General features: G+C 42.6%; 1 protein-coding gene across 1 annotated transcript in view; it reads right to left on the reverse strand.

The window, feature by feature from the left end:
- LOC144668369 (aquaporin-9-like) overlaps nt 1–15,101 on the reverse strand; it is a 93,544-nt gene extending 78,443 nt beyond the window's left edge. Inside the window, exons 1-2 of the mRNA XM_078530313.1 lie at nt 14,845–15,101; nt 12,763–12,889 (exon numbers count right to left, since the gene is read on the reverse strand). Coding sequence (XP_078386439.1) covers nt 12,763–12,889; nt 14,845–14,949 — 232 coding nt within the window. The 5' untranslated portion in view covers nt 14,950–15,101. The remainder of the gene's footprint in view (nt 1–12,762; nt 12,890–14,844) is intronic.
- Between the last annotated feature and the right edge of the window lie 12,653 nt (nt 15,102–27,754).

Below are 27,754 nucleotides of genomic sequence, written 5' to 3' on the forward strand. Positions count from 1 at the left end.
AAGAATAGTTATCCCTGTGCAAGGGAGAGAACCATTATTGGAAGAACTTCATAGTGCGCATCCTGGTATTTCAAAAATGAAGACGCTCGCATGAAGTTATACCTGGTGGCCAGGTATAGACAGTGATATAGAAAAAATGGTGAAACACTGTCTCCAGCGCCAGCAACAGCAGAGGTTGACCATTTCAGCTCCACTACATCCTTGGGAGTGGCCTGGTTGACCCTGTGTTAGACTACATATAGGCTATGTAGGTCCATTTCTAGGTATAATGTTTCTGGTGATGGTGGACGCACATTCCAAATGGATGGAGTGTTTGAAGTGAGATCACCTACTTGGTCTGCAACCATTGAAAAACTGCACCAGAGTTTCAGTGTTCATGGTTTACCTGAAGTTATTGCGTCAGATAACGGTACTGCTTTCACTAGCACTGAATTCCAAAGATTCGTGAACCTAAATGGGATTAAACATGTCAGAGCAGCGCCATACCATCCCTCATCTAGTGGCTTGACATTAAAACAGGCATGAAGAAACTATCAGAGGGAACATTAGAAACACGAATTTCAGGGTTCCTGTTCAGCTATCATTCAACTGCTTGTGCGACCACTGGTTTAACGCCTTCAGAATTGTTGATGAAGCGCCGACTTTGTACAAGATTGAGTCTAGTGTTCCCTAATTTAGAGGGGAAGGTGGAGAGAAACCAGGGGAGTCAGAAAGTAAATCATGACGCTCACAGTAATGGTCGAGAGTTTACTGTGGGAGAGACGGTTTTTGCATGAAATTTTGCAACTGGATCAAGATGAGTCCCTGGTACAATTGTCTCTGAAACAGGAGCTTTACCTTATCAAGTGGAAAACAGGATTGTTAGGAAACACGTGGACCATCTCAGAAGTCAAGAAACCCTCCAACAACCAGTTAATCCACCTGAAATCGAACTTGAGACTTCAACACCTGAGGTGCCAGATCGACATAGAACAGACATACCTGATGTCTCTGCTGAAGTAAATAATTCTGAACTGCCATTGCCTAGGGATGTCCCTGCTGCTAGAGTTCCTGTTCAAGTTGATCCAATGGAAGAAACTCCAGCTGTAGAGTTGCATCACTCTACCCGAATCCAAAAACCTCCTCAAAAACCAAATTTATAATGGCATGAACTGTACATAATTGTATATAATATGGATTCAGATGTTTTGTGAATAAGAGGGTAACACAAAAGTAAAGGGGGAGGAATGTAATGATTGTAGATTAAACCATTTCTTACTGTTATGGGGATCATGTGACTGTATAGACCAATCAGCTCTAAGTGTGGGGAAGGGCCGGAGTTTTTTTAGCCTTGTTCTTGAAACAAGCATGTAGTCTCCTCTAAAGTCTGTTAATAAAGTTTACCATTTCTTACAAGCATCCCGTCCTGCACTCTCCAAGTTTATTACAGTCTCCTTGCCTATGGCTCCTTGTTCTGATGAGCAGTGTTAGTGTCACTCAGATATGAAACCTTGGTCCCTGCACAAGACAAAGGCACTTGTCCCAGTCCAGGACCTCTTCCTTGTGCTTTGTGCAACCTTCCCAGCAGGCTGATGGTGTGCCTTCACTGTCACTGGTCACATCAGTCATGCCTACACCTCGATGGGGCTTATCATTGCTGCCAGAATGTCCTGGGCTAGTGGCACAGAGTTCCACCATTCTCTCTGTGTGCTCCCTTGAGGGACGCCTTTTGCCCTGTATTTCTAGGACAGTCTGTGGGAGACTGAGCCTAGGAGTCTCAGCTGAGAGATTTGAGCGGGGCTTCAAGCCTGTGAGTCGGCACGTTTGGAGCTCTCTTCTTCAAATAGCAGTTGATGCTGGATCAGTTGCTAATTTTAAATCTCTCCACAGATGCTACCTGAGTAGCTGTGTATTTCTGGCAGTTCCCGCTTTTATTTTAGTTTAATTTATTGGCCTGGTTTTGACTCAGTTGAATAAGTTGCTGCACTTTGACAGTACTTTTGATATTGATGCTAGATGTCACACGATTTTACAACAAATGCAACCATTGATGTTCATTTGTGCAGAGAGGTTTCTCAATTAAGCGACTCAACACTTCTCAAGAAAGTGGAATGGAATTTGATATTGGAAACAAATTCAATAGCCTACCAGTCCTTGATACCTGTCTGAGAATCGTGTATTTTGGTGGTAATCTAAGGCTTGTTTCCTGGTGGATGTGTATCAGAATGTTATCATGGTGGGATTTGGTATTGAGATCAACCTCACCATCGTTTTAGTGCCTGATTTTGTTCATCCACCAAATGTAGCAGCACATCTTTCATCTTTGAACCCATAACAATGTCTGGCTGTTTGAATCAAATATCTTGGGCCATTGCATAAAGGTGTAGCTTTTAACATTAAATGCTCCCAATGTAAAGCTTCATGCAACAGACTTGTATAACTGATATTCAGACATAGACCCACAACCCCACACAATTTTCCATCTATTAAAACTAAAGGGCATATATCTAGGTTGTCATAAAATCTCCATCATTTTCTAACAATGCAATCTTCTACCAATTCTATCTAATGTCCTAGGAATAGAAATCTACTATCCTTACCCAGTCTACCCAATATGTGACTCCAGACCCACAGAAATGTGGTTGACTCTTAACTGCACTCTGAAATGACCTGGTAAGCCCCTCCAGTTGTATTTAGGAAGGCAGCTCAACACCATCTTCTCATTTGCAATTAAAGGTAAGCAGCAGATGCTCATCTTGACACGACGCCCACATCCCATGAATAGAAGAAAAGTGAAAAATTGGTATGTGAATTGAAAACTGGGTTTTGGGCAAGTTCCTGCCAATTAGAGTAACCCACCCATGCGATCTTTTGAGTACAAAAGTTTTCTGTGCAGTGTCAAAATTCAGGAACTAACAAACGGTACAAGGAAATCCAACTTAACAATGAGTTCATTGGATCATCCACCACAACATAACATCTTCTGCAAAGACAAAATATAGACCTGTCAAAATCAGGTTTAAGAGCTACACGATCTGCAACAAGTAGAGGAAATGGAATTGCTTTTATAATATAATATATTGTGGATTATTTTCAATATAAATTTACCAATGAAACAATGAGCTTTGCCTTCTTTGGTGATGGTCAACAATTTATGAAGCACATTTTGTCACAGATTTGGAATCACAACGTTAAACGGAAAGAGCCTCATTGCAAAGTGTGTTTGTGGATGTGCATGAAAAGAAACCTGAGGGTATAAACCTAAAAATCACCACCACTTTCTATCAACGCAATCTTCTACCCAATCCTATCCAATGTCCGAGGAATGGTGAACAGGCTTTGAGGAATCAGGAGGTGAGTTACTCACCCGCAGGGTTCCTTTTATCATAAGGTCAGAAGTGGGGATGTTGGCTGATGATTGCACAATGTTCAGCACCATTCGTGACTCCTCAGATAGCGAAGCAGTTCAAGTCCGAATGCAGCAAGACCTGGACCATATCCAGGCTTGGGCTAAAAAGTGGCAAGTAACATTCGCATCACACAAGTGCCAGGCAATGGCCATCTCCAACAAGAGAGAATCTAACCATTGTTCCTCGACGTTTAATGACATTACCATCACTGAATCTCCAACTATCAACACCCTGGGGGTTACCATTGACCAGAAACTGAACAGGACTAGCCATATAAATATGGTGACTACAAGAGCAGGTCCAGAGACTAGGAATCCCGCGACGAGTAACTCACCTCCTGACTCCCCAAGGCCTGTCCCCTATCTACAAGGTTCAAGTCAGGAGTGTGATGGAATACTCCCCACTTGCCTGGATGAGCGTAGCTCCCACAACACTCAAGAAGCTTGACACCATCCAGGGCAAGGCAGCTCACTTGATTGGAACCACAGCCACAAACATTCATCCCCTCCACCACCGACGTACAGTAGCAGCAGTGTGTACCATCTACAAGATGCACTGCAGGAATTCACCAAGGCTCCTTAGACAGCACCTTCTAAACCCACGACCATTACCAGCTAGAAGGACAAGGGCAGCAGATAGATGGGAATACCACCACCTGGAAGTTCCCCTTCAAGTCACTCACCATTCTGACTTGGAAATATATCGTCATTCCTTCACTGTCGCATGGTCAAAATCCTGGAATTCCCTTCCTAACAGCACTGTGGGTGTACCTACACTACATGAACCGCAGCCATTCAAGAAGGCAGCTCACCACCACCTTCTCAAGGGCAATTAGGGATAGAAAATAAATGCTGGCCCAGCCAGCGAAGCCCACATGCCCTGGATGAATTTGAAAAAAAGGTACTGGAGTAATTGAATAAACTTGTGTATTCTGGAGAATCTGCAAATGTCTATTACATTATTTGGGGGTGGTGGTGAGGTGGACATGGTGGGGCTAGGGGACAACAATTCTCATACAGAAGTAGTCGGTGGCTCCTCCCAGCAACTGGGGCCGGCTGCCATTCTGACTAATCAAAGCCAGTTGACCCAGTCCTATGCAGCTTCAAATAGGGGAATGTGCAGAACAAAGGGGTGGTTTTGAAGTGTATTTCTGCTTCTATACACATGTGTGAAGCTATATTGTGACGACCAGATATCTATTCTAGCCAATGACGTTAAGGGGAAAAGTCTTCCTCTTGTGGACACTGCAACTGTTGATGGGGGTGAGGTGGGGGGTGTGGGAGGGGAAGATAAATACCCAAAGACTGCAAAGTTACCTAAAGTTTCCCTCTTATGTGTGCTGCCCTGTGAAAGGTACCACCATACAAATCATTAGCTTTCATTTTCTGTCCGTATATTCATTGTAAATATTCCTTCCTCAGCCATTCACTGTTTTGTGAAAATTTCTTCTCCAAAGTCCCAATGGCTTGTGTTGTTCTGCTGCCAAAGGTGAAAGCATGGAACAATTAAATATAGGGAAAAAAATGACTTCGCATTTTCTTAACTCACACTGAATTGTGCACAATTTCATTGACAACAAGACAATATGACATAGCAAACAGCTGATTATCTTCACCTTACATAAGTGCAATTGATTATGGACCAAGAAAACTTACAAATTATTAAAAGAATGTACATTGAAGTATGATTCCAAAACATTATCCGCTAAGCAAAAATATTTGATATTGCACAAACTGAAGTAATTAAATGTAAGTTTTATAGAACTGTGGAACACCAAAATCACTGAAGTTAGTAAATGCGTCATTCACATGGTGCACAAGAGGGAATATTGCAACTGCCACTGATCTTCTTATGTTAGAAATTTCTCCTTCAGCACATTGTTGTGCTGTATTAGAAACTCTTAAGATAACCTTCTTCTCCAAGATACATCAAGCCTTGAAGTGTTTAATCTATCTTGGAAATTTTGCTTACTTTTGTGGCAGTTATTTTCAAACTACTTTGATTCAATGTTTTGGGCTGAGGAATTCAGTTTATAATTTTCTAAATTGTTTTATCAATATTTTTATGCATTCCTTTTTTATCCCTTGTCAACATGACACCGTGCTGGCTAGTGTTTGTAAGAAGTGAAATAAAGAAACTTGTGCAGGCAAAGAAACTTACATCCAGTCATTAAGATGGCAATTATCAATAATTATAGTTGATTTCTGCTGTATATTTTAACAATTAGCACTAGAACTTCCCTTGGTGGAAATATTTGAGTCATGATAGTCGCTGGCAAATTACTTCCTCAAAATCAGTAAAAAGTCCAAGAAAAGCAATCATACATTTGCAACCTTGATGATAACACTTGGATCGTTTGGTTCGTGAGGTATCTTATGAGATGGCAACCCTACTGGCCCAACCAGACAACCAAGCCTCATGTTTGGTATTCTTTTGAAGCTATTAGCAAGAATCTTTGGATGCAGGCAAGATGCAATCAGAACTATCAGCCATTGCTCTCTTACGTACTTTGAATTGATCAGTGAAAATGCCTGGGTCACTTGCTGCCATGGAACAAGCTGGAGTTAACCTGATGTTATTTTAACTAGCTCCACAATTTTCCATTGAAATAAAATTTGGCTGAGATGGAGAACTGGTTAATGATTTATTATTGCGCAGTTTACATTATTGCAAAGTCAAGAATCTACCCCAATTAATCTACAACAGACCCAAACATGAGACAAGATAAGCCCAGTGATGTAAAGTTTTGAGAACCATAGGTCCAAAGCCTTCGAAGCTGCAACACATTGATGGGCTCAGAGGGTTTCATAAATAATGAAAGGGAAGCTCTAATCATTTCTGAATGTCACTGAAAGCCAGGAAGTGTGGAAATCCTGTGAACACAGCTACATTTATTTTTATGTTAAATACTCACTTACTGGTGCATGTTTTACAAATGTTAAAGTTACAATTGTTAAAGAACATAACAGTGAGTGTAAACTCACTGGAGGAAGAGAAATTTGTTAGGAATGGAGATGGATAACATGGAAGCAGTTTGGTTGTTGTTGTATCATAGTATTCTAACTGATCAACGTTGTGTGACCCCTCTCCAGAGTACTGCAGATTTATATTGGAGCTTGCACTAATGTATAGAGTGGATTGTACCTGTTCTATATCTTGAAGATAAATGGTCAACCCTAAGTATAAGAGTTGGCTGTTCATAAAACATACAAACGTCAAGAATTTCAACTTATTGAACTTATTAATAGAACATTATCAGAGAAAGCATCATTTACCCTTTGAGTAAACACACCAGTAAGCATTTGTTCTCTTAAAGAACATTTCTGAAACAAATGCATTTGATTCCATGGAACATTAATCCAAGTCATTGGGTTCATTGTAATATATTACATGGATCCAACAATTGACTATATTATACTTTTGAAGCTTTCAAACAGACAGATTCACTGAAATGCAACCTATTTATTTAGAAAACATGTTTTGCATCAAATAAAAGAACAAACGAGCACTTTGTAATCTATTTAGTAGAATATCTATTAACCCTTATCCTTCTAACTGTGGATTTCTAGCATATTCAAGGGATTTTTTAGCAGGTGCTGTTACTTGTACAAATTCATTTTATGGGGTTTAATTGTGCATTAAGTGATGGTTAATGCTTCCTCCCTTTTTGTGTTGTTGTGGGAATGCCCAGGTGTATATACAATTCAATTCAGATACATTACAACAAATGCAAAGTCGAACAGCTAACTGGGTAAAAGAAACCTATGGTAATGGTGCTGAATCATTTTCTGAGGAGCATACATCAATTAGCATTCAGTAGCAAAGCTTCACTTATCACTACGCCTGCCTGTAAAACCCTATTTCGAACAACCCCAATAACTGGGTACACTCTTTACAGAAGTTGAGATGCAGTTACCCACCCTTTGTTGAACTTGGATTGCTGAAATATACATTAACAGTGTACCAACTGGAATTTCAAAAACAGCAAGAAACATCAAGGAGACAGTGAGAAGTCAAGTAAACTTCTGCTACATTTTTTATCTTTCAAGGGATGTGGGCATCACTGGTAAGGCCAGCATTGTCATCTAACCCTAATTGCCCTTGAACTGAGTGGCTTACCATGCCATTTCAGAGGGCAGTTAGGAGTCAACCACATTGACTCTATGGACCTAGAGTCAAACATAGGCCAGACCGGGTAAGGATGGCATATTTCATTCCCTAAAGGACGTTAGTGAAACAGATGGGTTTTTACAAAAATCAATGATAGTTTTATACTCACCATTACTGAGATTAGCTTTATAATTCCAGATTTATTAATTAAAATTTTATTAGCTGCTATGATAAGATTCAAACCTTTGTCCCCAGAGCATCAGACTGGACCTCTGGATTACTAGCCCAGTGACATTAGCACTATATCACCATCTCACCATAGTACATAGTAGGAATAGAGATCTTAGAAGTACATGGAGTGAAAAAGGAGTTTCAAAATCATGGAAGTGGTGGGAGGAGATCTTGAAGATACAATGGGAGAGCAGTTTTGGAAGCTTGGAGCAGGCAAGGAGAAACTTGGTATGACAAGGATCTTCTGACCAATTCCCAAATATGGGGATTGGTCAGAAACCAAACTCCAACTTCCTGTGGGGACAGGAAGGAAATAAACAAAGATCTACATGTATAGTGAAAAAAGAAATGTGAGAAGAATGGAACAAGGAGTATGAAAATTAATTTATATCAAGCAAGGCAACCCATAAAAGAGAGGTAAGCAAAGGGTGTTTATTATTTTTAATTTATTTTGCAAAAACATGTTGTTAAATAAAAGTAACTCCAATCAAATCTGTTGTTTATGTGTTGTGGGTTTATATCTTTAAAGAACTGGATAATCACTTAAGAGGCCTTCAAGCGCAGATTGAGAAGACTTTCATCACACTGTTACTGGTTGGATATAAACTCTAGAGGCGAATGGACAGTGTGCTAAACTATTGCATCACCTTGTCCTCACCAGTGTTTTTATGTGTGATAGGTGACTCACAACTGTCCATGTTGTAAGTTTTACATTGTGTAGCTTATCTAACGGGCGTGGAAATATCATAATTCATATCTGATAAAACCTTGTGTGTTTTTATCAAAATATTCATGTATTCATTAAAAGTCCCAATCATGTTCCTCTGAGATTGGTCTGCAAAATGTAAAATTATTTGACAGGATAGTTAAAATTGTAATGATGTGGGAAAATTGATACCTCACCAAACAAATATAATTTACTTACTGTACAATGTTTAATATAAATAGAATTAGCATTTCCACTTGGCTTTGCTGATTAAGTGACATTGGGAAAACATTAAAGAACATTTCTGAGTTCCTTGTAAGAGATTATTTTCTTCATAAAATACCTTAAGAAATACACCATTTTTAAGAGGTGATCACAAAAATATTTCCAAATATTTCTGAGTTTCTGAGAATCAGCCCTTTCTACATGACACAGAAGTACGAGCCTCCATAGCAATTGCTGAGATTAGACAAATATGAAAAATTCACTCTTAATCTTAATGTTACTTGACTCACTTACAAGTTCTAGGCAGTGCTAAACCCAGATTTGGGTAAGGTAAATTAAGCTGATAGCCCAGCTCACAAAAACACATTGCAAATCAAACAAGTAGGTGGAGGCATTTCAACCTCATTCTCTCCCCAAGTATGACTTTAGTTGAAGTTATTAACTTGGCTATGCTCACTACTCATTGAACAAGTTTACTTGGATAGTGGCAACTCTTCTGGATTTGATACAATTTTATGAGATTGACCTCCTCATTCCTTTATACCTGAAGCTTTTGATTTGCTGATAGAAGTAAACTTTCGGGCCAGCTTTCGCCAATAATGGGCCAATTTTTCCAGTTTCCCTCATCACCAAATTGATTGGAAGTCATGGAGAGGTAGAAAGCAGGCAAGGACTATGTGACAATGTCTACATAATGTTATAGATATATACTTTCCTATTAAGTTTCATTAGTTTATGGTACTGAGCTGTTCAAAATACAAAGATAAAGTGCTTGACTATTGTTCTGCTATTTTCCTTTGTCCCTTTTGGCTGGAGAGCCTGTAGGCAAATAAGTATACATTTCTGGCAGGAGACATGATGTGTTAATAGATTAGATGTTCTATCTAATTTGAAAGATATTTGCAGGCTTGTTGACAAGGGACCTGTCCAGATGTTAAATTCCAATGGCTTTGACTCAAGTTTCGCACAGCTTATCAGACCGCTAGGAGAGTTGCGTTTTACTTCACATCAACCAAGAATGCAAGAATGAATATTGATATCTAGGCTTTAAGAAAATGTTTGGATATTCTCCCCCTCCCCCCAAAAATAACCAACCAGCTGTGGTAGATCTGCTTTTGTTGTTGACACATCAGAAGTTGCCTAAACCAAATTTAATCATTGCAGCTTTTTAAAATTTCACTTAGCCGAGCCAAAGTTATGTCATAGCAATGGAATGAAAATTTATGGTTGAAGGACCTGAAAAATTAGTTCAAGGTTCAATTTAAAGGAGTTTGAAAAAATAATGTATAATTCCAAAAAAACTTTTTAGCTTCAGGGAATGGATTAAGTGTGTGTGAAAGCTCAATGCTATGGGCGAAATTAGTTTCATGTGATGGTGCACGTTGCTTATGTACAGTTGTGAAACATGTCAGTGTGCAATCACGCCATTGACAGGCGGAGCAGTTGATCACAAATTAGTTTCATGATGGCGCAAAGCTGATTTTTGGCCTTCTCGCCATATTTTCCACTGATGCCGCCAAACATGACTGTAGCCAACAGGAGTGGAAAATTCTGCCTGACTTGTTTCACAACTGTACATAAGTGAAGTGCACCTGGTGGGCTGCACTTCGCTTGGGACTTCAAGGCTTGTTTGCCTACCTTGCTTCGGGAAGCACGCACGGTCATCAGTGCCAGGCTTCGCAAGCAACACCACATCACTTTTAGGGGGGCTCACGAGCAGGTCGCTACCTACCAGACCAGCCGTTAAGGCAGGGGGGGCTTTTCAACGGCTGCAGGGCTAGGGCTTGCTTGGGGGAGGGAGACAAGTGGCCTCAGGCAAGGGGAGAGGCTGCAGGGCAGGGGGTGTAGGGGGATGGGGGTATCCCAGGGTGCGTGTGGGGCCACATGTTGACCTGTGCAAGTGGCCTCAAGATTGTGAGAGCTGAGGACGCAGTCTCTAAAGGAATGAGGCCAGGTGGATATGTGAGGGTGTGTGTGAGGGCGTGTGTGAGAGAGTGAGTGGTGATGTCCCTTGAGCTGGCAGTGAGTGAGATGCCAGTGAATATGTGATGGTCTCGTGAGTGTGTGAGTTTAGAGTGATGTAATGGTTGCCTTACCCTGGCGGCATACATGAGAGCATTCATCCTCTTTCTGAACCGGATGGCTAACCTCTCCTGTGCAGCGTTGGCACTGACCACCACTGCCACTGCCTCCCAAGCTGAAGCAGGGAGATTGCTGGACCTCCTGCAGCCAGAGCGGGGGTGGAGGATATCATGGCGGGCCTCCAAAAGGCATTCCAGTGAAGGGACACTGAACTCTTCTTGGCTTTCAAGGCCATGTCTTCACTGGAGCAGTCCTGGGCTGCAAGATATTGAGAACGATGAGCGTGGCCGCAGTTTAGAAATGGCAGTCAGGGTGAGGAAATGATGAGGTAAGAGCATGGCAGGCGATTCGGAGGCCACCCACTGGCGAGACACCGTGTTTCCTGTTGCTGCATAATTAATGAGGCAGGAAGCAGATGATAAGGCACGAAAACCCGCCATTGCGCTGGTGGATAAAACATTGATTTTCAAGCCCGCTACCCCACTTAGTGCAATTCTGGGACAATTCCGCTCTATGTTTCTATTTTGCATCCATATACATTTATAGGTTTTAAATAAAAATTGAATTTTGGCTTAGCCTGAAAATACATTCAGTCTGCAGATGCTTCTCCATGTTTCAGAGCACTCATGAGAAAATAGTGAGTACCTTGTATATCATTTCTCTCATATGACTCAAGGTAATTGATGGGATGCATTAACTCATTCACTCTACCTTGAAGGTTTATATGTTTTGGAACATACGGCACATGGGCCTCAAGATAGTGGTTGTCTTGTGGCTGTGAACATGAATAGAGACTTTGGGAGATGCCACAATTGCAACAGAGAGAGCATTTTCTCCTCTATTAGATCAAAAAAAGATTTGAATAAGTATTTGGGCAGATTATATTAAATAATGTAAAATTATTAAAGTATTTAGCTGGATTTTGTTGTGATTGTACCAATGACGCAAACGGTGCTCTGCATTATTTCTGTGCCTATCAGACAGCAACTTTGACAAGTGCCCAGGTGGAATTAATGCAAAAGTTTAGAACTCACTGTCCAAGATTTAAAATTTATCAATAATCTGCATGAAAATGGCATCTCACCATTTGGCTCCCTGTTCAAATTTAACAGTGTGGAGTTCTTGTACTGACATCGTAGAAAAGGGCTAAACTTTCCAAAGTAAGTTAGGGCTTTTCCATTGTAGTCTAAGCACCCTTTAACAGCATGGTAAGTTTTAATTATTGTAAAACAACCTCTGTTGCATTGAAAATTAACTTTACAAGCATGGAGTTTCATGCCTCCTAGTTTGAATTATTGTTGGAGGTTTAAAAAAATTAAAAATAGTAAATATTTTTAAACATTTCTTTGTGTCTTATCTTTTTCTTAATCCATTTTTTTTCTTTCCCTCTCTTTCACTTTCTATACCTGATTTGACAGTGAATTGGCTATTCTAATTAGCACCTCCTGGTTTTCTATTCTTATGCTATTCATTAACAATTATTGAATCTGATTGGTTCAGGAGATACCCAGTTGTTCACACGGCTCCCAGATGCCGTGACATGTGGATGTTCCACTGACAACTAATTAACCCCATGGAAAGTCTACAGACAAGTGCAAAATACTGCCAAATATGATGAAGGCAATGTGGGACAGGAAAAACACTAGCCAAATTGTTTAAAATTAATTTTTTAAGTGAGAATTTTATTTGGAAAGAATTAATGATACATTGAGTTACTCGTGATATTTAACTTGTTTTGTTACTAAAGTATTAATGTATGACCTGAACATTTTATAAGAAGCAGGCTAGCCAAGGAGTTTTTTTTGGATCTGTTAGCAGTCTGAGAATTATATCAGTCCGGTGTTCCCAAGGCTACATTCAAATATTAAAGTTTTATCTCTGTTACCTTCAAGAATGCTAACAGTTGAGGCGCTACAGTGGAATAGGAAAGCTTAGCTTTCCCGAGATATCCACCTTTTGTTTCAGCATTTAAAACCCAATAGTTCTTTCACTGTATCTAGGATAATGCTCAGCACCTACCTGATACTCCCATGGTAGCATAAGCAGCTATGGTGATTCCAAATGCAAAGCCAATGGAAACAGTCAGCAGGTTGCCACTTACTCCTCTGCTCAGTACTGCTTGGGCAAATGAACCACAACCAAACAGCTGCAATATACAGAATTTTGAGCAATGTTTACAATTTTATTGTTTAAAAGATATTCCGTGGAAGATACCATAACATAATCTCTTTAATAATCTGAATGTGTACAAAATTATGAAATTTGGAATACTTGACATATTAACCTGAATGTGGTTACCATTTGTAATGGAGGAAAAATGGCTTTAAAGCAAATGAGTTAACATCTCCATTAAAAGGGCACAAGAAAGAAAAAGGGAGAAAGAAGGAAAAAATGAGAGATAGAACAAGAAAGAGAATAAGAGAGAAAGACAATTACATGACATCAGGATGTCCCAAACCACATTACAGCCAACGTTTTGAAGTGTGGTGACTGTGACCCAGATTAATACCATACAATGTCATGTCACGAATAATGGTTGATTCGAAATTGTCTCTATCTGAGGGACATATCCTGGGAATTGCCATTTCCCAAAGCTCCATGCTAACTCCATCTTGACTGTTGGGATAAATTTGGAATAAAACGGGGGATCAGTCAGCATCTGTTTGGATTGGGCGTATAGGAATCTCACCTTTAATTTTTTTTTTAAGCACAAGTATATCAGTGATTGCACCATTGAAGTGTTAATTGTGGAGAACCCTTAGAACAAGCCAGACAACTTCAATTGAATAAAAAGTAATTAGAAATCAAAGGATATTTTTATTTCCATCCATTACATTTATTCCTGTAAAGTACTGAGGGGAGGTGGGGTGGGGGAGGGAAGGGGTTGAGAGCTATATTGTTGGGAGCCCTGTGTTTTGGATAAGAACTTAAGCCAAAGTCCAGCTGGTTGTTCAGATGGAGGTAAAAATCCCAAAGACCTATTTGAATTGCAGGGGAGTTCTCTCAATATCCAGGCCAACATTTATCCCTTTAACCAACACCATCCAAACAGATGCTTTGCACTGGGAACTCTCTTCAGCTTCCTTGCTCTCCGCAGTTATAATTTTAATGGATGTTTGGTGGAAAACTCCTTGACATCTGTCATTGTGGTCTCTACTAAGGTTACAGTGGTGGAGCCAGATACTCCCTGAGGGAATTCCTTGCATTGATGGCTCTCTCAGTCCAAACTGTCCCCAAGTTGGTTATACAAGAACAAGAGGGGAGATAAGGATAACTCTGTTACCTGAGTTGTTAGGCCCTAGAATGCACTTGTCAAAATGGAGGTGGAAGCAGATTCAATAGCAACTTGCAAAAAAGCGTTCGATAAACATTTGAGAAGAAAAATGTGCTGTGGTGTGCAGAAAGATCAGGGAGTGGGACAAATTAGATAGTTCTTTCAAAGGGGCATAAAGGCTCTCTGAACCGAAAGCCCCCCGCCCCCACCTCAGTGCTATAGGATTCTATGAGAATAATAGGGTTGACACTTCGAAAGTAATTTTGTGGCCCAGAAACGCTTTGGGACGTCCTGATGGGGTGTAAGGCACTATATAAATGCAACTTCGTTCTTTTGTTAATTGCCCCTGAATTTCCCTCCCGTTATCTGACTATTTCCCGGGGAGCCCGCAGAGGTAGCAAATTGTAACGACCTAACGATATTCATATCAGATCCTTTTGATGTTCGGGGCAATCTTCCGTTACACCTAGAATAGAATGGTGCTGCGGATAAACAGGGTTAACAACATTGGCTCTATTCTTTCCGATAACAAAAAAGAATCAGTAATATACATTGATCTGTACGAAGCTTTGTTTTACCGATTGTTTTTCGTTGGAAAGGTAGCGATTATCCTGGGCACTGAAAACACCTTCAAATCTCAGCCTTTGCTTCATTCTGATTTGTACTTGACTGGATTTCGGATAAAACTTAGCCGTAAACAGGGAACTTCTTAACCGTTTAAATAACAACTGGAGCAAAGACTGTGTTATTATCACCCTGCACAAGGTTGTGAGGTCCTTTGACTCTCTGCTGACGTGACATGGAAATGCATCATTGCCAATACTTACAATCAATGCAAATGTCCCCAGAAATTCGGCGAGCCCTTGTTTTATCCAGCTATTCTTTAATTTGCACTTGTCTATCAGGCTGTGCTTCTGAATCTGCGTTTCCATTGCTGCTGTTTGAGGTTTTCCGCTTGGCAAGCGAACTGAGCCCAACCTGTGCCTTTTTAACAATTCACCGCCCTGAACTTCGACTCCAGGTAACAAGCTCTGGGCACAGGCTGATAAGGATGTTCCACCGCTCGTCGAGATCAGATCAATATTTGCACAAGTGCCCTCGCAGTGGCTGGAAACTTATTTTTTCTCGTTTCCCTCGTCACTCTCGCCTGCTGCTCCCCAAAAGGCAGAGAGGTGGAGAAACGCTCGGAAAGTTATCGACTTTGGAGAGATGTAGGAGCATCTGTACCTTTCCCGAAATTTGAGCAAGGAAAGTTAATCATTAGCGCAGCGTGGAACCATTAGGTCAATCCTACAAGTTTAGTCTTTATCGAAGATATTGGGTTGGAAATACACTCAACTGCCATAAAGTCGTAGAGTTATACAGCACAGGAACAGGCCGTTCAGCCCATCGTGTCCGTGTCAACACCTATCGATTCTAATCCCATTTTCTAGCACTTGGCAGAGGTGTCAGCTGTGGCTCAGTTCACAGCACCCTCGCCTTTGAATCAGAGGGCTGTGGGTTCATGTCCCACTCCCGGAAACCAAGAACTGTGATTGTACTCGAAAGAGTTGCAATCTGTGACTGTTGATAACTCGAAAGAGTTTCTAGCACTTGGCCCTGTGTGTTATGGCGTTTCAAGCGCTCATCTAAATACTTCTAAAGACAAAGTTCCTGGTCACTTTGCTGTATTTAAACATAGCGGATTATTTTCGCAGTCGCTATTTTTGGAGAGGGGTTGTCGATAGAAAAAGGGAGCACTTGGGAACTTTGATAACAACTGCAGGGTTGTTGGAGACATTGGAGAACAGATACATCCAACTGACTGGCTGTCAGTTTAAGGATTGCATTGCAGCTGATCAACTCCCATGTGTTAATGCCGCACCCCCAACTCCCCTCCTCAACCAACATAACCTAACATTAATTGCTGAACTCCCTGACTGTAAGGGTTAGTTTGGAGCACAGGTTGGATACTGAAACTAGATCCCTGTCTGACTTGTCCCTTCAACACTCAGGGAATTCACGGCGGGAAGTGGCCTAACTGAGCACATTCTGAGGGTAATTCAAATTCTAGAGGGCTAAGCCTCTCTCACATGCTGGAGATTGGGGCTTCATATTTTGCTCCGAGCTGGAAGATGGATTATTGAGAAATATCCCAACAACCTGAACAAGTGTGGTGCGTACAGTTCCATCGATTGTATCAGAAGCAATCTCTTGAGTGAAAGTGGGAGGGTAAATTTCCTCATTGTGTGAAAGGATTTCTAAACTTTGTTTTCATTTGGTTTAAAAACAAAGCTGCAACAACAATGAGGCGTAAATTTGGGCGCAATTGTAACCCAGTCAAAACCCATTCCCCCAACACAGTGAAATTCAGGCCCGAAATGTCACACATGTTTTCAGTAGTTTCGCTCTTAGTTCAGAAAGAAGGAGTAGTCTAAACTTTTCAGTCCCAGTGAAGTTTAGTCCAGAACCTTATGGAAAGATGGTTCAAAACGTTACCTTGAATTTTCCACACTCAGATGATTATTCTTGTGTACATCAGACAGCTGAGAGTGAAAATGGGTGGGACTTCCATTGTTGCTTAGTTCCATTTTGTTTTCTGATGCAATTTCCATTGGCCCAGGAAAGAACCTGTCTCCAAGAGTCAGGAACAAGCTTCCCATAGTCACTGGTATCAGGGAACGTGTGGCACCAGTGGAATGGATTAAAAGCACATCTGGTGGCTCAAAATTGGCCTGCATGAGGCAACATGTCCATCAACAGTAGGAATTATATTTCACCACAATTTGTAACCTTATGGCCTGGTATATCTCTTACTTCATCACCATCAGCCATCAACACTGATACAATGAAGACTATAGAAGAGCATGCTGAAGGCAGCACTAGACATACCTGAAAAACCAGGTGCCAACCTGATAAAGCCACAACACAAACATGCTAAAAGAGGAACCAGCATGGCATAGACTGAGGTAAGCAATCCCATTGCCAACTGCTGATGGGCCATGCTGCTTCACAGAAGCCAGTTTTGAGCCAAACCAATCCCACAGCCAAATGAATAGATCAAAGATCTGCAGTCCTGCCACATCCAATGGGGGTGGGCAATTAAGCAACTAATAGGAAGAGGAAACTCCATGGGCATCTCCACACTCAATGATGGCAGAGCCCAGCATGTGAGTGCAATAGCTAAGACTGAAGTGTTTGTAACCACCTTCAGCAAAAATGTTGAGTGAATGATCCTTCTCTGCCTCCTCCTGAGGTCCCCACCATCACAGATACCAGTCCTAAGCCAATTTGATACTTTTTAAAATTTTGTAGACACATAGATTCTCTTGAGATTTTGTTCCATTTCATGTAAAGTGTTAATTTTTACCCCCACCACCCCCCCCTCCAAGCACCTATGCTGACACCAATAATTTTCAATTTGGAATCCCTCATTTACAGATGTTGGAAGAACAGTGGATGATTGATAAAGGAATAACGGGTAGATCAGACTGTGTGAAATGCCTACCTGCCAGTCTGCACACACCCACATCTTTAGACAGAGGTGAATATATCCTACCTGATGAATGCAACTTCCAAACTTGGCCACATGTACGACAACTTGACTGTATGCACAACACCGTTGTAATGATTAGGCATATATGCTTGCTTCTTCTTGCCAATATGTTTCTCACTGGTGCCAGTGTGGGATGATTGTGCTTGAGACCTTAACCTTGGATTTTCTCTAGGTTCCACCTCAGTACTCAGAAAGTACAAGGTAGCTGAGTGGTCCCTTGCTATTGGAGACTCCCGGGACTGAAATGGTTCTTGCCTCATGGCTACTATACCCTTTTGTGCTGTTGCATGGACGGCTGGATGAAACCATTGTCCATTGTCGTAAAAACGCATCTGGTTCACAAATGTCCTTTAGGGAAGGAAATCTGCTGTCCTCACCTGGTCTGGCCTACATGTGACTCCAGACCCACAGCAGTGTGGTTGTCTCTTAAAAATGCCCTCTGAACAAGGGCAATTAGGGATAGGCAATAAATGCTGGCCTAGCTAGCAACACCCACATCCCATGAATGAAAAAAAATCATTATGCGTCTAAACTTAAAATCACCCCTTTTATCATGTATCACAGAATTGTTGCAGTGCAGAAGGAGGCCATTCAGCCCATTGTGTCTGCACTGGCTCTCCAAATGAGCATTATGATTTAGAGCCATTCTCCTGCCTTTTCCCCCTACCCTTGCCCATTGTTTCTATTCAAATAATCATCTAATGCCCTCTTGAATGCCTCAGTTGAACCTCTCTCCACCAAAATTCCAGGCAGTGCACTCCAGACTTGAACCACTCGCTGGGTGAAAAGGTTTTTTCTCACATCACATTTGTTTCTTTTGCAAATCACTTTAAATTCGTGCCCTCTTAGTCTCAATCCTTTTACGAGTGGGAACAGTTTCTCCTTATCTACTCTATCCAGCCCCCTCATGACTTTGAACACCTCTATCAAATCCCCTCTTAGCTCTCTCCTCTCCAAGGAGAGCAGTCCCAACCTCTCCAATCTTTCTTCATAACTGAAGTTCGTCATCCCTGGAACCATTCTTGTAAACCTGGTCTGCACTCTCTCCCCAGAACTGTACAAAATACTCCAGCTGAGGTCTAACTGGTGTCTTATATAAGCTCAGCATTACTTCCTTGCTCTTGTACTCAGTGTCCCTATTGATAAAGCCCAGGATACTGTATGTTTTATTAACTGCTCTCTCCACCTGTCCTGCCACCTTCAATGGTCTATGCACATATACACCCAGGTCCTTCTGCTCCTGCACCCCCTTCAAAATTTCACCACTTATTTCATATTGTCTGTTCATGTTCTTCCTAGCAAAATGCATCACCTCACACTCCTCCGCATTGAACTTCATCTGCTGCCTATCTGCCCACTCCACCACTGCATTGCACTGTGTCATGACATTGAAATACTATCCACAAATATCTTCAACGACATTCATGTGATGAATGCAAGTGGAGCATGTAAGATATTGTGAAACCTTTCTATCAAGGTGACTTCTGGCATAATTCATTTCTGAATTTTTCTTTAAATCTATCTCCCATTTCTCTCTGTTCATTATTTCTTTTTTCCATTTCATTGCCTCTGTCCCCTTTCTTCTCCACTCCTTATATTCTTTTCTCACATGAACCTTCTATTCTCAACTTTTCTCTCCTCTCACTCTTCCAATCTATATCATTTCTGATTCTATTTCTCACAATTCCTTTGTCTCTCGTTCTCCATATTCTTTCTCTCCTTTAATTTGTTCTATCATTATCTATTTCTTTTATGCTTGCCTCTCATTCCCTTGCTCCATGCTGTTGTGTTACAATTCCTTCTCATTCCCTGAATCCATTTCTCTCATTTATTCTTTTTAGTGCATTCTTTCTTACTTCCTCCTCCTTTCATTCATTCCTATACTCTCTTCTGCCGTGTCTTGGTCTCTTTTTGTCTGTTCATCATTTCGTCTCTCTTTCCTGCTTTTTCTCAATGCCCTGCTTCTCTCATTCCCTTTCCTATCTTTTTCACTTTCTCATTCTATCACTTCCTCAGCCCTACCCCACTCCCCTGACCCTCATTCCGAGGAGGGTTATGATTGTAATCCTCCAAGTACAGCGGGCCTAGATGCCCCTGAAGTTGCTGGAGTCAGCTGTAACAATTGCCAATGAGGCTGTGCTTTTTGAATACATGGGGTAGGGTTTTATGCCCGCGGGTGGGCATGCGCCCGACCCGATCAGGTGTAAAATAACGCACGATGACATCGGGCGAGCGTCGGCGGGCGTGCGCGAGAGTCGACAGCACGCCCGCCAACAATTAAGAGGCCTAGGAAGGCCGTCAATGTATTAATTAGCTGCTATTTTTCGCTGCCCCTCCAACCCTTACGGTTGGCGGGTGGGCGAATGGGCCAGGTGGCCTTTGGATTTTTTTAGGGAACCTCACCCACCGGCGGGATGAGGTTTCTGACATTCATTTTTTTTAAAAAAAAAATAATGTTCTGACTTAATTTTCATGATGATTATGTTCCATGTGAGTGATTCCTGTGTGGGGACGTTTTTTTCCGATTTTCAAAAACTTTATATTTGATTTTAAGATTCTTCATCTTCCCTGTGGCAGGTCCCTTGCCTTCAGGGAGCTTTCAGTGTGCGCTCCCCGCCCTGCGCATGCGCATACCGATGCGCTCGCGCTCCTACCCCCCCACCCCCCCGCCCCCACCCTGACCGCGCAGAGCTTCTCCGCGCGCCTTTCAGGCTGGTTGACTGTTATAATTGGCCAGCTGGCATAAAATGGCGGCCGGGGGCCAACTGTGGGCTTCGGAACGTGTCCCGGCTGCTCCCGGGCCTGTCCGCTGCGCCCTCCCAACGACCCAAAAACCCTGCCTGTGATTTCTGACTTTTTTTTCCCCACTGGCTGGATTTTAAGCTGGAACTCTGTGCGGACAATTGTGGTTTTTTTTTAAAAGAAACAGCCTGAGCAGGCTGAGGTGCTACAAATCACAATTTCACATTCCACACAGTTGGAATGAAGACCATCAACCCCCTGCGGAGGGTGAAAGACCCCCCATCTCCTGACTGTCCACGCCACACCGAGACTTTGCAAATGTTTCTGAGATGAGGCATCAAAATTCAACTGCCTGCTCTGAAACAATAACTGCAGCAGACGTGAACGAATGAAGCCCCCTCTGGAATATACAACCGCCAAGGCATTTCGAGTGAACCCCTGTCAAGCAGGAGAGGGGAAGAAGGGAAAAGGACGATGCTGTGCTGAAACGGGCTGTTGGAGCCACGTGTCTTCTCTTTCTCTCCCTCTGTAAGTACTGCACCCAGTTTGAGAAGTGATCACCCTGAACCGAGGTCATTTAAAATGTGGAAATCTGCCCGTAAGACTGCATCCAGGAGAACAGCCAAGCTAAATGGCTGCAATGTGGAAACACTGTGTTGAGAACAATCAAGGAACAGCTAACCATGTACTCCATTTTTTCTTTCATGGACTGTAAAGTCCTTATAAGCCTATCCTCTTACTCTGCCATCTGTACTTGAAAGTGCATGGGCCCAGACAAATGTGTGTGACCGTTTTTCTGCGTTTTTCTTTTTCTTTAAGTTCAGGAATAGTTTCAATAAACTTAACTCATTCTCTGTTTAACCTAAGAAAACCTGTTTTGAGTAATTCTCTACAACCTTGACTCGTAAATAGTAGGACATTTACAGAATTCGCAAAGCACATCCTCTCTAAATTCTTAAAAACAAATCAAACCCTGTTACAGTCAAATGAGGAGTGGGAGAATAGGGAAGTCATTTGATCCCACCTCACCTGGTTGTACACAATACTATTGCCACCACTTGCTCAGTCCTTGGTGAGGCCTGACTGGAGTGGGAGGCAATTCTTCTGTCCTCGCCAGAATGAAATTTGCTAACAAAACACAGGTTAAACATCGAATCTGTTGTCTTCCAATATCACAATGGCCCGTAGTATCCGCGCTCTCCAATGTTGGATTTGGGAGGTGCCGCAAAGATGCACTGGGGAATCCAGCTGGCAAGTTCCCAGGTAAGGGTTTGCACAGCAATTGCCCAGAAAGTGCACACTTCCTCTGGACAATTGTGCTGCACTGGGAACCATTGAAAATGTGGTTTAAATCGCAAACTTCGGATGGTTCCACCGGTGTTACACCCAGGAAAAGTTGGAAGGATTAAAACCTCTTCTATCTTCTGGGTAACTATTGTAAAGGCCCAGACTGACCCCATGGACACCCCCACACTCCCAACAGCCCCCCCGATGGGACTCCTGTCGACAGGACTCCACCCATGTCACCTCCCCCTCACTCCCCTGCCAATGGGACTCCCCCATGACACCCCCCACCCAACCCCAGACCCCCACCCCTTCCCCAGACCACTCCCCTGCCTCCGGACCACCCCCCCCAGACCCTGGACGCCCTCAACCTAGGACCACCCTCCAACCCTGGACCCCGACCCCAGAACCCCACCATGTCCCCAGTCCCCCCATGCCCTTGGAGCCCCACACGACCCCAGACCCCACCCCATGACTCGGACCTCCCCCTGCACAATCCTCCCCATGACCTCGGACTACCCCCCCCCCACCCCGGCCTCGCCTCCCCCCCCAACCTCTGACCCCTGGACCACCACTTCCCCAGACCCCAGACCACCCCACAACCCCGGGCACCCGCCCAACCTCAGAACCCCCTCCAACCTCATAACCCCCCAACACACCCCTCCCTCAGCCTCGGAACCCCCCTCCCTGTGACCTTGGTCCACCGCCACCACCATCCCCCGACCTTGGACACCCGGACCACTGACCACCCTGGACACCCCGCCTCCACCGACCTCAGACCCCCTCCCCCTCATACCCCTGGCCCTACCTCCCGACCTTGGACACCCCCCTCCTGATTTCGGACCTGCTTTATGGCAGCAAAAGCTGCAAAGGGGGACGTGGTCTACACTTCACTGGGACCTGCAAAGAGCCTTTCGATGCAGGCCCCAAGCTGCTCCAGCGACCGGGAGTAGCAATGTAATTTTCAAGAGCAGGTGTTTATTTCCTCTCATTTCTGCGGGCCAGCACTTCCCAACGCTAGTCGGAGGCTAAGGCCCATTGTCTCTGAGCCATGAGGGGAATCTACCATAGCAATTTTAAAAGAGTTTTATTTTAGTCTCAATCAATTGAAGATCAAATTTCATTAACTTGGGCATGCTGCAAATTTCAACTGGTTACATTAAACAGTCAACAGGGATTATAAACCATACTTGAACAAGGCCTTATCAAAGGCCACAGACAAAGGTGTTTATATGTATCAGTTCAAAGACAAATGCATATGATACCATTTTACGCTGAGGTATTTTACATTAATATTGATAACTGGTACAAACTGCCATGCATTCAACGCAATAAAAATTCCTCTTAAAATAGAACGTTATTCTTAAGTAAGACAGGAAGCAAGTGCAACATTTGCAAAGAAGCTTTTTCCCTGCGGCAAATGGCAGAATTGAGTTCACTATCTACATTATATTGATAAAGGACCTCACCTGAGGAAGGAGAGCACGATATGTGATAACATTCCAGAATCTGTAACAGATGCAGATTGGAGGAAGAGCAGATAGCGTGTGAGAAGGGGCAGTGTCCAATGAATTGGGATGACACATTGATCAGGAAAGGTAGTGGAAAGCTAGGCCAGAAAATAAATGTCCTTTGATTTAACAATAGAAAAACGTTACTGGTCAATTACGTGCAAACTTGTATTGTAAAGCCTAAAATTGACTAAGCCTTTAGATGGAAACTGTAACTGTAAAATAAATTATAAGTATGTCTATGGAATGCTCTATTGTCATGGCAATTCCATTTACTATTGCAACAAAATGGACCACAGGCACTGTATAAGAAATATTATATCGGCGTATATATTGTCATGTGATCTGTCCATTAATATTAAATTATTTTGTTCTATTTGTAGATTTTAAAATTGCCAACTGCTGAACACTTGGGAGGACCCAGATGAGAAGTACCCTTTACTGCAAGTTACTTTGGGCCTATGGGCCAACTCAGCTCCAATAGAACTAGATTCTGTCCCTAGAACTCCATGGGAAAGCTTTCAAAGGATTCAAGAGAGATCTGAATGGCAATATTCTGAACCGCTTCGGAGCAGGCTTGTTGATCTTGCACTAATGTATTGAGCAGATTGACCAGAAAACAAATCAGTTCTGTTGAGTGAGCCAAACCAATTATATGGCATTGAGCAGTGGACTATGTCGGTGTTTATCTGGGAACCACTAGGATTGCCAGTGGCTTCATGAAGCAGGTACAGACCCTTATCCTTGTGCTCAGCATGTGGGAAAGCTGACATTTGTCTCATCTAATACCAGCATTAAGTTAAAATGTTGTGCGCTGGGATTTCCAGTGTTCCTGTCTGAATGGTAGCTAAATCCCCTTGCCTGCACATAACCATTTCAAATACCTTAGCACCTGTACAGCACTGAAATCACTTAACGCTGTCTGAATTTTTATAATGTGTGCTGTTTCAAAGCCAGAAGTGCCCTGTTATTCTCTGTCTCATTTTTATGCATCCTGCCTGAAGATTATACAGATTTCATGGAACCTAGTAGATCTGCAAATTTTCCCAGTTTTTCTTGCTATATCAGAAACAAGCTTAAACACAAACAAATCTGATATTTGGAAGCAGTTTCTTCAAATTATACACCACAGGAATGGTACACACAACTGCACTGTACAGTGACTACACATTGAAAGTACTTTGTTGGGTGTAAATTGCTTTGGGATGTCTTGAGCTTATGAAAGGATATATTTATAAGGTGTCACATAAAAGGTTACAGCACAAGATAAGAGTTTGCGGTTTTGGGGGTGATATATTGGCATGGAGAAAGGACAGGTTCACTAACAGGAAACAGAGTCAGGATAAATAGGTCAGTTTCAGGTTGGCAATCTGTAACTAGTGGAGTCCTACAGTGATCAGTGCTGTGGCCACAACTATTTATGATCTATATTATTGACTTGGATGAAGGAAACGATTGCTTTGCATCAAAACTTTCTGGCCATATGAAGTTAGGTAGGAAAACAAGTTGTGAAGAGGATACAAAGGACGGGATTTTCCAGCCCCCCCCCCACCACAGAGGTCGTCCGGTTCTGCCGAAAGTCAATGGGCTTTTGGCTGGGCAGCCGCACCCCGGCAGTGGGCCCTGCCACGGAGAGGCCGGAAGACCCCGGCCACAGAGCCTGCAAAGAGAAATAGATGGTTTCGGTGAGTGGGCAAACATTGAACAGAGGGAGTATAATGTGGGAAGATGTGAGGTTGTCCACTTCATGAACATATGAATTAGGAGCAGGAGGAGGCCACTCAGCTCCTCGAGCCTGCTCCACTATTCAATAAGATCATGGCTGATCTGATTGTAGCCTCCTGCCAATCCCCAATAACCTTTCACCCTCTTGCTTATCAAGACTCCACTTCCACTGCCTTTTGAGGAAGAGAGTTCCAAAGACTCACTACCCCCTGAGAGAAAAAAATTCTCCTCATCTCTGCCTTACATGAGCAATCCTTATTTTTAAACAGTGACCCCTAGTTTTAGCTTCTCCCATAGGAGGAAACATGCTCTCCACATCCACCCTGTCAAGACCCCTCAGGATCTTAAAGGTTTCAATCAAGTCACCTCTTACTCTTCTAAACTCCAGTGGATACAAGCCTAATCTGTCCACCTTTTCCTCAAAAGCCAACTGCCCATTCCTTGTATTAGTTTAGTTAACCTTCTCTGAATTGCTTCTAATGGGTTTACATCCTTCCTTAAATAAGGAGACCAACACTGTGCACAATACTCCAGATGTAGTTTCACCAGTGCCCCATACAACTGAAGCATAACTTCCTTACTTTTGTATTCAATTCCCCTCACAATAAATATTAACATTCTATTAGCTTTCCTAATTACCTGCTGTACCTGCACACTAGTCTTTTGTGATTCATCCACTAGGATACCCAGATCCCTCTGAATCTTAAAGCTCTGCAATCTCTCGCCATTTAGATAATATGCTTTTTAAAATCTTCCTGCCAAAATGGACAATTTCACATTTGCCCACATTATACTCCATTTGCCAGATCTTTGCCCACTCGCTTAACCTAACTATGTCCCTTTGTAGCCTCCTTATGTCCTCTTCACAATTTACTTTCCTACTTATCTTTGCATCATCAGCAAATTTAGCAATCATACCATCTGTCCCTTTGTCCAAGTCATTTGTATAAATTGTAAAAAGTTGAGGCCCCAGCACTGATCCCTGTGGCACACAACTTGTTACATCCTGCCAACCAGAAAAAGACCCATTTATACCTACTCCCTGTTTCCTGTTAGCCAGCCAATCTTCTATCCATGATAATATGTTACCCCCTGCACCATGAGCTTTTATTTTCCGTAATAACCTCTGATGTGGCACCTTATCAAATGCCTTCTGGAAATCTAAGTATAGTACATCCACTTGTCCCCCTTTATCCACAGCACATGTGGCTCCTTTAAAGAACTCCAATAAATTGGTTAAACGTGATTTCCCTTCGGCATGAAGAATAGAGAAGCAGAGTATTATTTAAAAGGAGAGAGACTACAGAGTGCTGCAGCACAGAGGGATCTGGGTGTCCTTGTACATGAATCTCACAAAAGGTCAACATGCAGGTACAGCAAGTAACTAGGAAGGCAAATGGAATGTTGGCCTTTATTTGCAAGTGGTATGGAATATAAAATTAGGGACGCCTTGCTGCAACTGTATAAGACATTGGTGAGACCACGCCTAGAGTACTGTGTGCTGTTCTGGTCACCATACTTAAGGAGGGACTTACTTTCATTGGAAGCAGTTCAGAGAAGGTTTACTAGGATGATTCCTGGGATGTGGTGTTTGTCTTATCAGGAACAGTTGAGTAGGTTGGACTTATACTCATTGGAGTTTAGAAGAATGAGAGGTGATCTTATTGAAACATATAAGATTTTGAGGGGGCTTGTGGGAGAGATTAGAACTAGGGTAATAGTTTAAAAAGGTGGGGTCTCCCATTTAAAATGGAGATAAGGAGAATTTTTTTCACTCAGAAGGTCATGAGTCTGTGGAATTCTCTTCCCCAGAGAATGGTGGAGGTAGGGTCATTGGATATTTTTAAGGCTGAGTTAGATAGATTCTTGATTGACAAGGGAGTCAAACAATATAAAGGGTAAGAAGGAACATGGAGTTGAGGCCATAATCAGATCAGCCACCATTATTGAATGGTGGAGCAGGCTCGAGGGGCCAAATGGCCTACTCCTGCTCCTAATTCGTATGTTCATATGTTGACAGGATGGACGTTGAGAGGACGTTTCCTTTCATGGGGGAATCTAGAACTAGGGGGCACAGTTTCAAGATAAGGAGTCTCCCGTTTAAGATGGGAATGAGGAGGAATTTCTTCTCTCAGAGGGTTATTAGAGTTTGGAATTCCCTTCCCCAGCGAGCAGTGGAGGGTGGATCATTGAATATATTCAACCCAAATTTTTGACTGTCAAGAGTTCCGGGGAGGGGGTAGGCAGGAAAGTGGAGTTAAGGTCACAATCAGATCAGCCATAACCTTATTGAATTGAAGAATGGCATCCTCCTGCTTTGACTGTTCTTAAATGCAAGTTCTTCTTTCACAGTCAACCATTGAGGATTCAGTTTTACTGTCACCTCCACAATGGTGCATGCAGTTTCTGCAAAATTAGCCAGGGAATCAAATTCTTCTCCTTGAGTTCTCTGCCTATAAGCAGTTCCAAGCCACAGCCACGGCCTGCACCATGGGTAGGGCGAGGAGACAGGCCACAAATTCACCCCACCTGGAACGAGGAGCAAGCCCTGTGCTGTTGGCACCAATCTGATCCAGAGCCGCTGTCCAGCCGACTGAGCCAAACGGCCCCCCAAGGAGTCTGAATTGTTGTGGCAACAAACACTTTTACATGCATGTTGTCGTCTGGAGCTATGGATAGTGATGGTAGAGACTCCAACGTTCTTTCCATTATGTGGCTGACCAAGAATCTCTCCCGCTCTTACCGCCTCCATTGGCGTGTTGATACTCAACCTGTTTGGCCGCGTTATGAATGCACCTTCCTTGGCCATCAAGTTCGATCCACTGCGCCACAAGACCTCCTGCAGAGTCAAATTGGTGTTCTGATTGTTGAGTACATTTTATCCTCAAGAGTGTAGCCTGCTCTAGTGGATGGTTTTGCACCCATTCTGCTGTAGGTAGT

Source organism: Cetorhinus maximus, chromosome 26 (assembly GCF_964194155.1).
Source record: "Cetorhinus maximus chromosome 26, sCetMax3.hap1.1, whole genome shotgun sequence".
NCBI lineage: Eukaryota > Metazoa > Chordata > Chondrichthyes > Lamniformes > Cetorhinidae > Cetorhinus > Cetorhinus maximus.